The sequence below is a fragment of the Ornithodoros turicata genome, chromosome 2 (assembly GCF_037126465.1).
Source record: "Ornithodoros turicata isolate Travis chromosome 2, ASM3712646v1, whole genome shotgun sequence".
NCBI classification, from domain to species: domain Eukaryota; kingdom Metazoa; phylum Arthropoda; class Arachnida; order Ixodida; family Argasidae; genus Ornithodoros; species Ornithodoros turicata.
The window spans coordinates 122,801,782-122,817,008 of record NC_088202.1 but is presented as its reverse complement, the minus strand read 5'-3'; the positions used below and the strand labels follow the sequence as shown (position 1 = coordinate 122,817,008).

Genomic DNA, 15,227 nt, shown 5'->3' with positions numbered 1-15,227 from the left:
AGTAGTGTTGCAAATAAGTGATTAGTGTTGCGACAAAGTAATTGTTCAAGTAATTTAATTACAATTTTTGGGCAATCGATTACTTTTCGACTAAGCTTAGTCCATTGACGAAACGAACCCACAGGCTCCATCACGGCCTGTCCTATCTGCTTTTATTTCTACCACTATAAGTGGAGGTCATTGTGACAGCACTGTGCACATGTATTTTGAGTGACTGGGGACACCTTACTCTCTTCCTACCGCAACCTGCTGTATATACAGGGAAAGCTTCGTGCAGAGTAAGTTACCTGGAATTTCCGAGTTAGAATGTAGTGCGGTTGAGCGCTTCTATTGTGAAGACCTCAGGGGCTAACGCCTTCGAACGATATGCAACAGAGTGGTTGCTTTGAACGATATCGTTCGTAGTTGCGGTTGTCCTTCCTCTTCGATACTACCGTGTCAACAAGCTCTCCTGATTTATCGCCATGGCTTCAGCTCTTCAGAAATGTTCATGGTAATGGGGAGTAAAGACGAAAACAATTTGTTATTTAACTGCGTAATGCGTTTCCATAAAGCCGCGATCCTGTAAAAGGCCACGAACTCCGATCTCAGAAAGCAGATGAATGTATGTGTAATTTCAGTAACTCTAGTTGGCCATATGACTTATTATTACCGAAAGTAACGGTCAAAGTAACGCGTTACTGTTCTAGCCGTTGCTTTATTATAATTTTAGCCGATTAATTTGTAGCGGTAAAAACATACTTTTGTCGCCAGAGTAATAGTGACGGCAACCAATTATCTTTTTCAAGGAACGTGTATAAGTCTGAGAAAACACAGCACAGCTATCGTATCTGAGTGTTTTCACACCAAGTGTCCAGTACGTTCATGTGTTCAGAGTTGTTTACGTGGTATCGAGTAGCCGGCTTCCACGTTGGTGGTGCCAATTTTCTTCATACTTTTGTTCTTTTTTTCTTTTCCACTCACTCGCTCACTCAGAGCACAGCTATAGATCTGTTTCCACCTTATTGATCGTTGAAGTAGAGCTACATCGCCAGCGGGGAGGGCGTGGAACCATGGTCATTTACGTGTGAAACGCTTTATTCTGCTGTACCACTTGTTCCCTATATATATATAGGAAAGGGTTTGCCGAGTTCGGAAATGGTCGTCTGTCACCTTGATGTTTTTATGTGCTCTGTTAGTATTTTCCTGATCCTCTGACTTTCTTTGCTCATCTGAGGTATTCTTTCCCTTCTTGTTCTTTTCTGTTCTTTTTTATTTATTTAGCGCTGCTAGGAAACAGTCGCGGTGCCCAGACTGAAAATTAGCAGGACGAAAACATAAGAAAGAAGCACTGGATTAGATTATTTCATGCGACTTTCGGTAAATGGTTTGAACAAAAAAGAAAAATAAAGAAACGATATCTCTGTCAGTTCGATGTACAACCCTTTGGTAACGAAGACGCAGCGAAGTCCGCCCAAGCAGCAAAATGTACTGAAAGTCGAGTGCAATAGGGGTGGACGGTATGTGTCTTATCAATGTTCTTTAGTTTCAAGAGTCTGTTCAAGGCCTTGCACCTACCCGTCCACCCCTATTGCACTCGACTTTCAGTACATTGTGCTGCTTGGGCGTGTACCCGCAGAACGCCATGTTTAAGTGTGAGCTCCGCCACTCGCCATCATGTTTTTATTGTTCTCAAACTGCAGACTACTCTGTATAGATAAGATATGGAGGCTCTCAAATCAATCAAATAAGCATAGCGGACGTAGGAGTACAAGCTTGATTATTTGTTAAACGTCGGCAGTCAGTAAGCAGGACCAGTTACCTTGACGACGTCGTGCATTAAAGAGTAGCGGAACATCCAGTCCAGCTTGATTTCGTCATTTTCGAGTATGTCCTGGAAGAAAAAAATAAATAAAAGAAAAGGAGCTTAAAATTCAAGTGCAAGTATAACTTTCAGGGAAGCGGCCGCATGAAATTCACTGTCGCACCTCATATATTTCCAAATAGCAAGGGCTCACATGTACTGCTTGCAACACACTTGTCTGAAACCTTCATTCAAAGGAACAGCAGCCCGTATCGGCCCGGCCACCCTTGAAGGAGATGCACCGTTATTGTGTTTGAGGGTGGGCAGAGTGCTGTAGGAGTCTATTAGTCTGAAGAAACAATATTGGAACACTTGGATAAGTTGGACAGGATAATCCGCGAGCTGTCCATTTCAGACAAGTCTGTCGCAAGCAGCATGTTTCAGATGAAGCTTAATTATAGCTGTGCCAGGCTCACTTAGTAAATTACGTGTTTTTACGTGAGCTCCCATGCTGCTTGTCATCTCCAGGTACTCAAAACGCACGCTTCGGCAGACCAGACCAACGAAATGAAATCGCGAGCTTCTTTACGTAAGAAATATGGCACTAGGAAATGCATTACGGTGCGCGAGCGTCGGAATATGTTCCAATATCGGAGGCTTCACAAAAGACTTACGTGTAACAGACGGTGCTATTATTGAAGGAAGAATAACGACAAGTAAGACTTGAGCGTCCTGCGTGTGTCCCTGATTACTGACTGTCGCTGCGACGAAGCGGAACGTTAAGGACACTGTCCTTGATATGGCAAGACAGGATCAAAACAGGCCACATTTTAATGCGTAGGGGCTCGCTTTTTTGTGCTAGTATATTGTGGTATATTCCAAGCGCATGTAGAATGGATAGCTGCTATCAAGCGAGTAATTATGCGACTGCGAAAAGGTAGGCCCAGCTTGGTTTAATATGAGGAGCATACCTGTAAACTTCCTCTTGGGCAGTATTCCGTAATGAGGCAGCAATGTGGCGGCTCTTCGCATATCCCCAGGAAGCGCACTATGTGGTCGTGCTGGAGATCCTTCATCTAAAGCCAAGGACCAAACCTAATTAACCGTGCCCTGTGACCAGGATTAGAAGTACTCTCGCTTTGTTGAAGCTCGCTCGTTAGGGTCTCCTACATAGAGTTTTCTTACGAAACTTCTCTTAGATCATGAATTCGCTCACGTTAATGTAATGGCGCTGATAAAAAAAAAGGGGGGGGGGCTAAAAAATATCGCCTCTCGCCCGTGTTCGCGAAGTGGACGAGCGAAACAGTTCGATAACAGTTCGATAACAGTTTGAGTGGCGGAGGGTACCAAGAGATATTACGTCACAACCGGGTGTAACGCCACTTTCCAGGGGTATTACAATGAATAGGTGCCCAGGAATAGGTGCATTGGATCAGTCAATTTAGCTACGCCGTTGAGTGAACGTGAGAGAGCGGTTTCGCGTTTCAGTGAGTTTATGCTTGGAAGTTATTATACAGGGTGCTTATTTTTACCCTTTACATGATTTTTATAAAAGTGCTACGAGAACAGCATAGATGTCGTTTTTGCAGTTGAGTTATACCGCCGTGCGGACGACCTCTGGAAGAAAGTATGCAACCACAAAATTACTAATTGCTTCTTTAATTGGGGATTTCGGGCAAAGTCGAGATAGCAGAATGAGAAACTATCCTCGTTCAAAACCATTCCACGGTTTAATAAAAATCCTCAAACATGCACGTGTGTTAAAATATCCATCTCCTAATTTTGATAGAAAAATGAGCCGAAACCGAAAATGCCGGGAGGGCAGCGCTCATTTCACGTCAGAGGGCCACGTGATTTGGAGCCATGGAGATGATTGGAGTAGGTGCCGACCTGCGGTCCAGATAAACCGCTTTCCCGCTCAGATAAGCCTCCGTCGGCGAAGGTGATGTGCTCCTAAGACTCTCTGGTTTCAGTTTCGTCTCATTTGCATACCGAAATTCAGCAATGGATATTTCACGGCACGCGCTCGTTTCTGTGTTCTTAAAGGACAGAATGGCTTTCAACGATGATTGTCTCCCGTTCAGCTATCTCGCTTTTGCCGGAAATTCCCTAATTAATTAATTCTTTTTGTTTGTCTTTCTTTTTCTTTTTTCCCTTTCTTTCCTGGGAATAGCAAGCCGCCGTAGCGGTGGCTAAGCTTTCCCTCGTATTTTTTTATATAATAAACATATCCTCCCATAATTAAGAGTTAAGTAATGAATTTTAGGTGATCAGTAATCTTGTAGTTACATACATTCTTCCAGAGGATGTCCGCCTGGCCGTAGAACACAACTGTAAAAACGACATCTATGCTGTTCTCATAGCTGTTTTATAAAAAAATCTGTAAATGCTAAATAAATGTGATAGAGATATAAAATATAATATAGATCAAATAAATTGTTCTTGCACTTGGTCGCTTCGATTGCTTTATTTAACTATTTTCCGTAATGAGGTCGCTGAAGCCCCAGAATAGATTTCACACATGAGCAATCAAACATTGGGTTCACATAAATATCACACCAAAGCAACGTTAGCTTACGTTTTTCAACTCCATCAGTAGTGGTCTCGTAATTTCTAGCTTCATTTTGTTGAAAGGTCTGATAGCCACGACCATGCCCTGTCGAGGAATTGAAAGAAGTGAATTATTATCTATATTCTACGTATTTACATTTACCCACAGCCTGCGGTGCTTTCTACAGCATATTATAATACGTTTCAGAGCTTCGAGATGCATCACTACCAACCTTATACAAGCCGGTGCGAATAAAAATTTGCTTCCCATCACCAAGGAACAACGTTTCGGATGAATTGGAGCTCTGAAAATGTGAAGAGCACGGGTAAGCAAAGAGCAGTGAGTATAATTGAATCATATATATTTACGGTTTTACATATACACGCGCTGCAGGGGACCCACTAAATTGCATTACACATTAACGAGGTTTAGAGAATCGTAAGCTCCCTCCAATTCCGACTCTGTATCTCTGTCAGCCAATCAGAACGCGTCCAGCTGAGTCGGCGGCACATACATTTTACAGGCTGACGGCTTCCTAAGCCTGAAAATGAGACACTTTCCGAATCCGACTCGTGAAATCAATATAGCGACCGGCGAGGCTCGCCCACTGTTTGGGACCAACGCACGAATTGCATGCAAGAGATGAACTGTGCATGGTCTTTTGTTCCACATTTGAGAAGTGCTTGATAGACGAAAGAAAGAGGCAGAAAGAATGACACAGCAGTGGAGACAAACCAGCTAAGCGAACGGAATGTCACAGTGACCATTTCAGTTCCTCCCATGGCTCACAGGTACCGCCACGTCGGCGTAGTTGGAAGTGTACCATGGGGATGCCTCTGTTTCAGTAAGCCCTTTTTCACGCTACCATATTTCTCGTTCGTTTGCTTCAAAAATAGTAAGTAAGGGCAGTCCGGCGATAAGGGCAATTTGGCTCCGTGAAAAACACGAACGAGAAAAAATGTAAAAACGCCGCCCAAAACATTTCGAATGGCTCTCCGTATCCGATTCGCAAGACGTACAGGGAGCCGGAGTCGGGGCACGCTCACGATTCTTTAGACCTCTCGAATAACACACGACAGTACCCACCCCTAGTAAGCCATACGAAACGTGTAATGCTTCTTCCTAGAGTGCGTTAAGCACGGTATTTCTAAGTTGACTGGATAAGGGATTATTTGCAATGAGATCAAGCGGGTTTTCTAGTGTTCTCGCGGTTACCGCATAGCTTGAGCCTCAAGTGCAGTTCACTGGCCTTTCGTGGTCAACGGGAGACTAGAACAAAGTTTGTTTTACTGAACGTGTAAATGAGTCCGTGTAGCCTCTGTTGAGACTGGAGACTGGAGACTCCGTGAGACTCACAAGAACAGACACGCTGCATCTGATACCGTAACCGCACCGTAAACACAAACCAGCTCCCGTGGCATAGTGGTTAGGATAATCGCTCCCCACGCCGAAACTGGGAGGCGACACGGGTTCGAATCCTGTCACCGGCTGTGCTGTCTGAGGTTTTCCCTGGGTTTTCCGAAGGCTTTCCAGATGAATGTCGGCACAGTTCCCCCTAAAGTCGGTCCACGACGCATACTAGCTCCCCACTCCTTCCTGCTGTCCTGTCTCCACCTGTCCACGTCTGTACGCCGCTCATAGCCCGAGTTGCTTCGCGTCGCTAACACGGAATTAAAAAAACCATAAACACAAAAACGTCACCAACGTTGTCTTTCCACGTCCGAATAAACCTCAGCACAATGGAGCAAAGGACGGTACGAAAGTACACATCAATCGACTCTATTTATTTAAATGTAATCTGGTGCATTAGGCTCTCAGAGCACGGGAAACTCAACGGTAAATAGCATGTAAAATAAACGCGAGTCTGGAACTGTATACACTTAGCTCAGTCGCACTCGTATGCGCCAGGTTGACATTTGACTTCTCCTCCCATTTTCTACCTTATGCAACCGCAGATTCGTAGTCTTTCCGCACGAAAGAGGATAAAATTTAATCACACAGAGCAAATAGAGGGAACTTTGAGTAAAAGTAAGATTAGTAATGCTGCCCTGTTTTCATTTGACAACGCGCAAGCGAAATAAAACGTAGTCCGATGAAGACTTGTGAACATTAAAACGCGTAAGAGTTACAGGAAGCTATTTCTAAACGATAAGTTATAAAGCCGAACGGAGGAGAGATGCAGTGAAGGCAACAAAGGTTACTCTCTACCTTTTTCTCCTTTTGTGTGTTCATGTTACGAATCTACGCTCAATCAAATACAGACGAAGGGCGACAATCTCTCTGAGAGCGTTGCTCGGGAAAGATGAGATTTGAAAGACTGCTTCCCTGCTTCTGCTGTTCATTCATCTTGTGGTGCTGAATGCAGTGGAATTGGAAGAGTTATGTGGCAGCCGTTTATGCATGCGAGTGTGCATCAGTACCGCAAACTGTTTCTTTTTCTTCTTTTCTTCATTGCTACACAATTGGCCACGTTTGTACACTGAACAGTATACCCAGTTATTGGTAGTGCTGTACAACAGAATGTCATTGCAGATGAATACTTGGTAAGGGACTGCACCTCTGACTGCGCCTCCCAGTGCCTCTCGTACTTTCTCGCTAAAAGATACTAACTGCATAAGCAAATAAACAAAAAAATGAAAACGTCATTTATTTCCCGTATGTTCATTACCTTGTAGAGGGAAATTGCTTCCATTTTTAATTCACTTTGCCATGAGCCAACTTTCTCAAGGTCAACTGACTTTGATTAGATATCTTATGCAACCCACAGTTCAGTATTTTGATGTTGGTACCACGAACTAACACCTTCTATCCTGTGTTCTACAAATTTCATGTGCGAGCCGCGGTGTCTTTCGTTTCCTGCAATGAATTCAAGCCACAAAGTCAAGCCCCCTCGGCTTTTTACTTCCCCTCCAACCCAAAGGAAAATATTGATACACCTAAATTACCTAACTGACACGCCAAACCACAAGAGCAAAAACCACACTCACTAAAAGAAAAAAATAATTCTGGCTTTGATGCCGTTGCTTCTGTTTGCCTTTCATATTCAAAATAAGATTAACTTTCACAATGCTGCTCTATGTAAACGGAGAACCTCGTAGAAAGTAGTCCGCGACGAAGACCCTCTTTACTAAGTATAGCAACTGAGAGGTAGCATTTTCTCTAATTCTGGTTCTCAATCTTTCTATTTCCTTTCACGCGAAAACGCCGCCTTCCCACCTTTCTCACCTCTCGCCTTTCTCGGCAGTTTAATCATGAATCAACAGCATGTTGAAAGCTCCCGTTGAACTGCCCACCGTGCCGTAGATTATCTTGGCTGCCATAATTCACTGCTGTGTGACTTATCAATAACGTTTACAGTGGGGAGGGAGGGAAGCAACTCGTCTGCCTTCGAACTGGTCCGCACTTGATGCAGTATCTTTGAACGGGAGACAGTGAAATATTCATCGGCTTACCACGATACTTGCTCTCGTAATGCTTATTCGAGATCCAAGCCTTTTGAAATTGCCGTGTGAAGAGGTAGATATTTCCTCCCAGCGGATTTTCCATGTCATGGATGCCAGTTCAGCCTCGAGTTTAAAGTGCCTGAAAAACGTTGATATTAAAGTGGTTGTGATACTTCATATATGTGGTTGATTACATCATGTACGGATTGTTCCTGCTGCAGGGTATTGAGAGACATTCATTTTCCTTTTTTTTTTTCTTTTTTTCTATGTGTCGAACTTGGCAAGATATTAACCCTGGAAAAGACGTTCGCGTCAAACTCTGATGGTCGTCGAAAGCGATCACCGTGCGACATTTCGATGTTCATTGATGCTTGACCGCTGCTACACGGGCGATCTGATGATCCTCATTGAGAGATCGGCATGTCACACGTCGGATGGCGCCAAGCGTGGTAAGCGAGTTCTCCGCATAAAGCCTTTGTAGTATAAAACATGAGCACAGAGAAGCAAACCTAAGTGCAAAAGAAGATTTTGGAACTTTAATACTGTTTTTTATTGTTGAGTTGTTTGCATTTTGCTTCTTTTCGTTGGTGTCACGAAAGCAGAAGACTTTCAGAGGGCTCACACCGGGTGCTTTGTGCATGCGCGACGTGCTGAAGAGTAAAAAAAAAGTAAATATAATGATTCTAATTACACGGTACCGATCAGATTACTTATAATTTTGTACTTTATTAACTCGCATTTACTCACTTTGCCGCTTTATTGCGAATTTTTGTTTTCCGCTGGCTTGCTCGCTGTGTACAAGACTGCCACTGGCGGTTTTCCATTATCATCGACAGCTTCAATGATACATCTGTTGATGATACAGTTGAGGATCGCCGAGCTTAATCCAAAGTGACTGTGTAGCAGCGTCCGATTATCATTCAATTCGATTATCATCGCTTTCCATGACCATCGAAACGCCAGTGTGGCAGGTGTATAAGACACCCTATTTCCATGTGGCGTGTCTGGGGACACTGTTTTCTCGTGGACGCAGCCGTATGTAAAGCGCAGCGCCGCCTGGCAGGGGGAACATTTTGAAAACAGTTGACCCCGCAAACCAGAGAGAAGGAAAGCACACCACCTTGTGCTTCTTCCCTTGTTCGCTTTTCTCCTCTCTGGCTTGTGCTGGCTGCAAAAACGCTGGGTGTGAGATTGACTGGAAAAGGGTATATAGGCCCAGCTGCTCTTGTACTTTTCAGTTATGTTGAATTCCAACGGCAAATATGGAGCAGTCAGGCCACTCCACGAGGGAGCGCCCCACTCCGGCCAAGAGCAGTGCTGTGTATGCCAAAGGGAGTCTGGCCATTAGGTGGAGCCTTAAAAAGAGGCTCGACCTGTCAATCAAATTGAGCGTTTTTCACTGCCATTTCCTATACGGGCCACCATGACACCAAAATTTTCCCGAAAAATTCACCTTTAAATTACGTTCCAGTGTTGATGTTTACCTGAAAATAATATGCTTCGTCGTCCTTGTTAGGCCTATAGTAAAGACAGCGACCACATGCAAATAGCAAGAAAACGCTACGGATGGCCAAAAATTTGCATTTTATGACATACTTTTATTCATATGCACACCTTTGCCCGTTCTTGATTCAATCTTATTAGGTTTCATAGTTAAAATATGTATAATACCGGCAGTCTGTTCCACCATGCGGTTCTTCCGGCCAATCAGTTCTGCTAGCAAGCACTTCTGCTATTCTGAGTCTTCCCGACATGCCCCTCTCCACCCAGATGGCGCCTTTAAAAGTGGACGCAAAATCCGTTATATTGGTAGGTCGTCAGGGAACATCGTATTCAATCTAATCCAATCCGGTATCCCGAAAATGTCGGCACACAGTAAATACAGGTAATATATAGCTTGGATAGCCTGGGATTAATAGCGAACTGTATTTTGGATCGTGATTGGCCAGAGAGCTCAAAAAGTGGGTGGAGCTCCAGGTATAGGCAGGTCCCATTAATGGCCAGACTCCCTTTGGCATACACGGCACTGGCCAAGAGCATACGATCTGTATTTGCGATTGGAACATTCACGCACCCGTTAGAGCAAGTGGTGGGTGTGGGGGCGCTCACGCACGACCGGGCGAAGTTTTGACCGGATAAGAAAGCCAAAGAAAGTCGAAAAGCAAAATAAAGTATCCACCCAGTCTCGTCATGAAAGGATCAAAGCGCTAGGATGCGATGCGAAATGGGTGCAGCACCTGCAGCGGGAGCTTCTGCTATATTAGAGAATCCGAATGGAGGGAAGTGGCAGGAACTGGAAAACCCAAACTACATGCCACGTGATGCAGGAGTTTCAGTCAAATCTGTCGATTTTAGCGGAGCAGTTGACGTTGCTCCGTAGGGCTACCTTTGCCCCAAGGCCGCGCGAGAACTGCCAATTGAAGACTCGGTCTCTGCTCCCAAAATGCCTATAGAACGCAATTGCTCCAGACAGAGCAGCAAGACTTGCTCCGGAAGTGCTCCCAATTCTCCATTGCAATTCAACTTTATAATCCACACCTAACAATCGCCTGAATCATTCGCAACCGTGATAATTCTGAAGGTATGCGTAAGCGAACTTAAGATTCACTATGGGTGACCATCGTTGTACTCTAGAAAGGGTTGCTCTGGGATCCTTAGTCCTGTAGTACCTAAGTAGCTTCGTCGACTGGCCTCGTTGTGTTTCTTGTGTGTTACCGTCCTTCTTCCTCCGTATAGAACTTGATGTGCCCATTCAACTCTCACTTGCTGCTTTCAAGTCTGTCAGGGCTGTGTGTTTAATCTTCATTTGTTTTCCGTGTTTCCTCGGACTCATCTGTATGACATTATATTTTTTTGCCAAGCAAAATGCTCTCTAGAAATCAGTTTTGTACACGTTATCGAGAAAAAAAAAAAGTAACTTGATACGTTGCCCACTTTTTCGCGCTGGAGTATTCAAAAGGTATTTTGTTGTCTGAACTCTCCCAGAGTGCAACCGTCTTCCTCGAGACCTTGTTCTCTCAATGACTAGTGACATGTTTATAAATAGACTGCCTTCCCTTCATTCCGATTGATATTTTTACTTCCGTGATCATTTATTGTGTCTTTTGGCGTGATCGCTGATTAGCTTGTATTCTCCGAGTGGCACCCGTGCATATCTTAATTTTGTTACATAATGTATGTGTCCATAATGTCCATAATGTACATAATGTCCATGTCCATAATGTACATAATACAGTGTCTTCTCTCTCCCCTACGTGTCTGTAGAGTTTCATGTAGTAAATAAATACCCGTCACAAAAAAAAAAAAAAGAAAGGAAAAGAACCAGTTCCGGCAGGTATATGACGGGTTACTCTTACTCTTTTACGAGGGGTGTTTAAGTCAAACCGGGACTTTCTGTCTCCTGAGTGTACAAATGGCTCGCGCTACTTCTTTTTCGTCATTTTCACTTGCGACAGGCCTCCGCATTCACCACGTGGTGGTCCAAAGTTTGTGCAAAACAAAAGACACGTGCTGGACAAAATGGCCGACAACGAGGTGAGCGCGCACATCGAACACGGAATTGTCATGAAGTTTCTCGTGAATGAAGGCGTAAGGTCATCTGAAATTCACAGAAGACTTCAGGCTCAGTATGGCTACGATACACTTAGCCGCAGCAAAGCGTTTGAGTGGTGCAAACGGTTCCGAGACGGCAGTACATCAGTGCGGGGCGATCCCGGGCGGGACGGCTCAGAGCCCAGTGTCAGAGTTCCTGAGAACATCCAACTTGTGGAGCGCCTGATTCTCAAGGATCGACGGATAACATGTCTCGAACTGGCTCGAAAGACGGACCTTTCTGCGGGAACGTTGAACACTATCATCCATGAACACCTCCAGTTTCGGAAACCGGGCTTCATCACCAAAGGAGTCCTCCTCCTACAGGACAATGCACGCCCGCATACCGCACATCTCACGACACGCACCTTACAGGAACTTGGCTGGGAGTTGCTGCCACATCCCCCTTACAGTCCAGACCTCGCCCTCAGCGATTTCCATCTCTTCGGTCCACTGAAGGCGTTCCTTGGGGGCCGCCACTTCAGCTGCCTCGACGAGGTCAAGAATGCGGTCCGATCATCGCTGCTACGCGCCGGTAAGGATTTCCACGCTGCTGGCATCCAAGCCCTCGTGAAACGCTGGGACAAGTGCATTAGTGCAGCTGGAAATTACCTTGAAAAATAAAACTGATTTCTCGCCTCAAAGTTTATTTTACTTTGCTCAGGGGTAAAATGGCCATGTGCTTAATTTTGACTAGCATTTTACGCTGAATCGCCTTTCAACGATAAGCGGTGTTCCAAATGAAGTGCGTTTTCTCGTGAACACCTGCACCACCACATTGAATGCCGGCATACTTCCCAATATCGTCTTAAGAGCCCAGAGGTCCATTTAAGAACAGCAGCCGGAAGACATAGCCCTAGATAAGCGACTCGTCCTGTCTCTGCCCTTTGTTCCTTCGTTGTCGCGTTTTGCAAGTCCTATAGGTTCTTCTCCTAAGATATCTGTGCGTGGACAAGGACACGGACCTGCGGAACCCCGAGGACGCGATATCCACGTCATGTGAGCACGCGTTCGAGGCACACGGAATGTCGACTACTTGACGATATTATTCAGGTTAAAAAAAAAGAAAAAAACAGGAACGAGTTACCCATTTTTGGTAGCGAAATCCGTTACTATAGTTTCAATTTTTTGCAAACAAATTAAGTCTTTCCTTCGTCATCGGAAAAGTAACCAGTAGTTCTTAAGCAATTACTGGGTAACGACTTATGCACAACTCTCCTAGAATTACGTTACTCCGTTTTGCCCCTTTTAATAGACTCTGCAACAATCCTGTATGAATTTTGTGTCATCTTACAGCTTAAGATCCAGTAGCAAGGAAGGTAAGGTCCTCGAAGATCAAGCAAAACTCAAAAACTCTAGACACTGAAGCTTTGCACGTTTATTTACGTTACGTGCGCAGTGTCAACTGTTTTTTTTTTTTAAACTAAGCAGTATTTTCACTCGCGTATAGTAATCGAGACCGAAGAATGCTTTTGCGCCATTTGTTAAATAACTATTTTATTGCCTTTTGTTATCGAAGCAAACCAAACGCTGGATTCATGGATGTAGTAAGCACGACCGATGCTTCAGCAATCCTGCACGGACCGCACCACCTGTATAGCACAAACACCGCAGCCACGTTTCATCGAGTTCGTGTTGCTCGTGGCCTGCCGCCTGGATGGCAGCAAACTAACGGTCCGACTGTGACACGTTGCAATCAATTGCCCCTCGCGGGAGAGCGACTGTGATGTGAATGAACGACAGAATTTTGCCCGCGACGTGGAAAGCACGCTACCGATCGATGCGCAAGTAAAGTAATGGAACGGGTCGAGAAGCGACAAGTAGCCGGAAGTGAACGAGGTATAGAAATGCGCAGGTCTGCGACGAAAGAGTTGCGCAAATATGTCAAGCAGAAGAAAACATTGGGTGCCAGATGTCTAATCTGGATGACGGCTTTGGACCGGGACAGAATAATAACGAGATCACATTCTCGTGACAAGCGACGTGTACTGGTCTCGTCCTGCCTCCATGTCAGGCATTGCAATATGTGAATCGCCCAATGATACAGTGTTATGAAATAGAATGGCGACAGTTCGATATAACGTGTTCGAGATTGATTGTGCAGTCCAGCTTACTCTCATCCTGTCCCGTACCCCCTTGCCTTAGTGGAGATGCTACGGTAGACGTGGGGCGAAGGTGGATTTCAAGGCGGTGTTTATTGCGTTGTCCCACCGCCAAATGGGGATGTTACTCACGGGCTAACGATGTCAATAATGTTACCAGCGGCATGGCCGAGCGCATTAAGATGTCCCGCTCGTTAGTGGTAGCCGGGGTAGTGCTGAAGACAGGGAGACGGTGGGTTCGAATCCTACCACCGGCTGTACTACTTGAGCGCTTCCATGGGTTCTCCGAAGACTTTCTAGACGAATGTCGGCACAGTTCCCTCTGAAGTTGGCCTAGGACGCATACTAACCTCCCGTCCACCACTCCTTCCTGCTGTCCTCTCTCCATCTGTCCACATATATACGCAGCTCATATCCACAGTTCCTTCACGGCGCTAACACGGAATTAAAAAAAAAAAAGAAAGTAATGTTGATGACGATGCGAAGCTGCAGATGAGATCAGTGACTGTCACAACAATATTTATGCATCCTAGTTCTCGACGATTTACCTTTAAAATTATTCGCTCCTTCCCAGTGGAATGAGAATGCGCAGACTCCGAAGCACGAAACGTAAGCAGACTAGGCCGTGGGACGGAACACATTTATTGGTCATGCTTAAGAGTACAAGGCAAAGCAACCAATCAACAAGACGACGAAATTGTTCCGCATTTCAGCACAGAGCACTGTGTTCCTCCAACAGTATTATGACTCGTGCATTTCAGTGCAAACCAACGTTGAAATTTATATTCTAGAATACTGCGTGAAACGCAGTATTCTGCAAACGTGTTAGAAGATGATACGGCACCAAACTATGAAGCTAAAATCCAGAACACTCAGCTCTAGGGTTGTGCCACTAGTACATCATCAGCGCAAAACGGGTTACACTAATTCTTTCTGCTAACATTCATGCTTTTAGCAGGTATTAACGAATATGAAGCAATCAACCATATAAAACAGCTTCTGTTTGCCTAGATAGTGCGGTTAATTAATTTCACAGCTGCACAGTCTGCAAAGAACCCCCAATATAAGCGTTTCATTTTTCTTTCTTCTTTTTTTTTCGGTGTCCTGGTTTGGACACGTGGTCCCGCAAACGTCGGGTAACGGAGCCTTAGCTTTCATATATCGTCGCTTTTTGCCATAACGACGGCGACGTGGCTATCGGACGGTGTCTACCACGAATAGGGACGGCATGCTGTTGCAGGAAGGCGGACAAAATGAATACATGACGAGCAGAGAGGTAAAAGGTATGGAATGAGCTTGTAAAGTGAAATGCGCTGCCGTACCAAAAAAGCAAAAAGAAAGGAAAGGAAATGACGCTTACGCAACACGTATGTATTCCCAAAATAAGGCAATGCCTATTGCATCTGTGAACGCTAGTCGCCGTTGAGTGTCGTGAAAAGAGGGCTGTGCTACCATAACAAGACGGAATGATTCTGATTGTAAATGTGTTGCACGTTTGTGGCCTATTGCCGTTTGTAGCTGTTGTCATGCAAGGCCCTTATGAGGACATATAGACACAGCGCACAGCACACTTGACTGCAGCGCACGTGGTTAAATATTTCTATGAATCTTTTACAAGGCAACGTGTCGTGACGATATTGTACAATAATATTTATTCGTACCCGCAAGAACAGCCATAAAGGTCCGAGTACGACATAAATATTCCTCCTCTCTTTTTTTTTTCTTTCGTGGCGTTTAACCTTCTTACGCATTACAAT

General features: G+C 44.8%; 1 protein-coding gene across 1 annotated transcript in view; it reads right to left on the bottom strand.

Moving 5' to 3' along the window:
• LOC135386026 (atrial natriuretic peptide receptor 1-like) overlaps positions 1-15,227 on the bottom strand; it is a 299,570-nt gene that overhangs the window by 22,444 nt on the left and 261,899 nt on the right. Inside the window, exons 8-12 of the mRNA XM_064615737.1 lie at positions 7,787-7,916; positions 4,567-4,638; positions 4,362-4,439; positions 2,755-2,859; positions 1,802-1,873 (exon numbers count right to left, since the gene is read on the bottom strand). Of these exons, the coding sequence (XP_064471807.1) occupies positions 1,802-1,873; positions 2,755-2,859; positions 4,362-4,439; positions 4,567-4,638; positions 7,787-7,916 (457 nt within the window). The remainder of the gene's footprint in view (positions 1-1,801; positions 1,874-2,754; positions 2,860-4,361; positions 4,440-4,566; positions 4,639-7,786; positions 7,917-15,227) is intronic.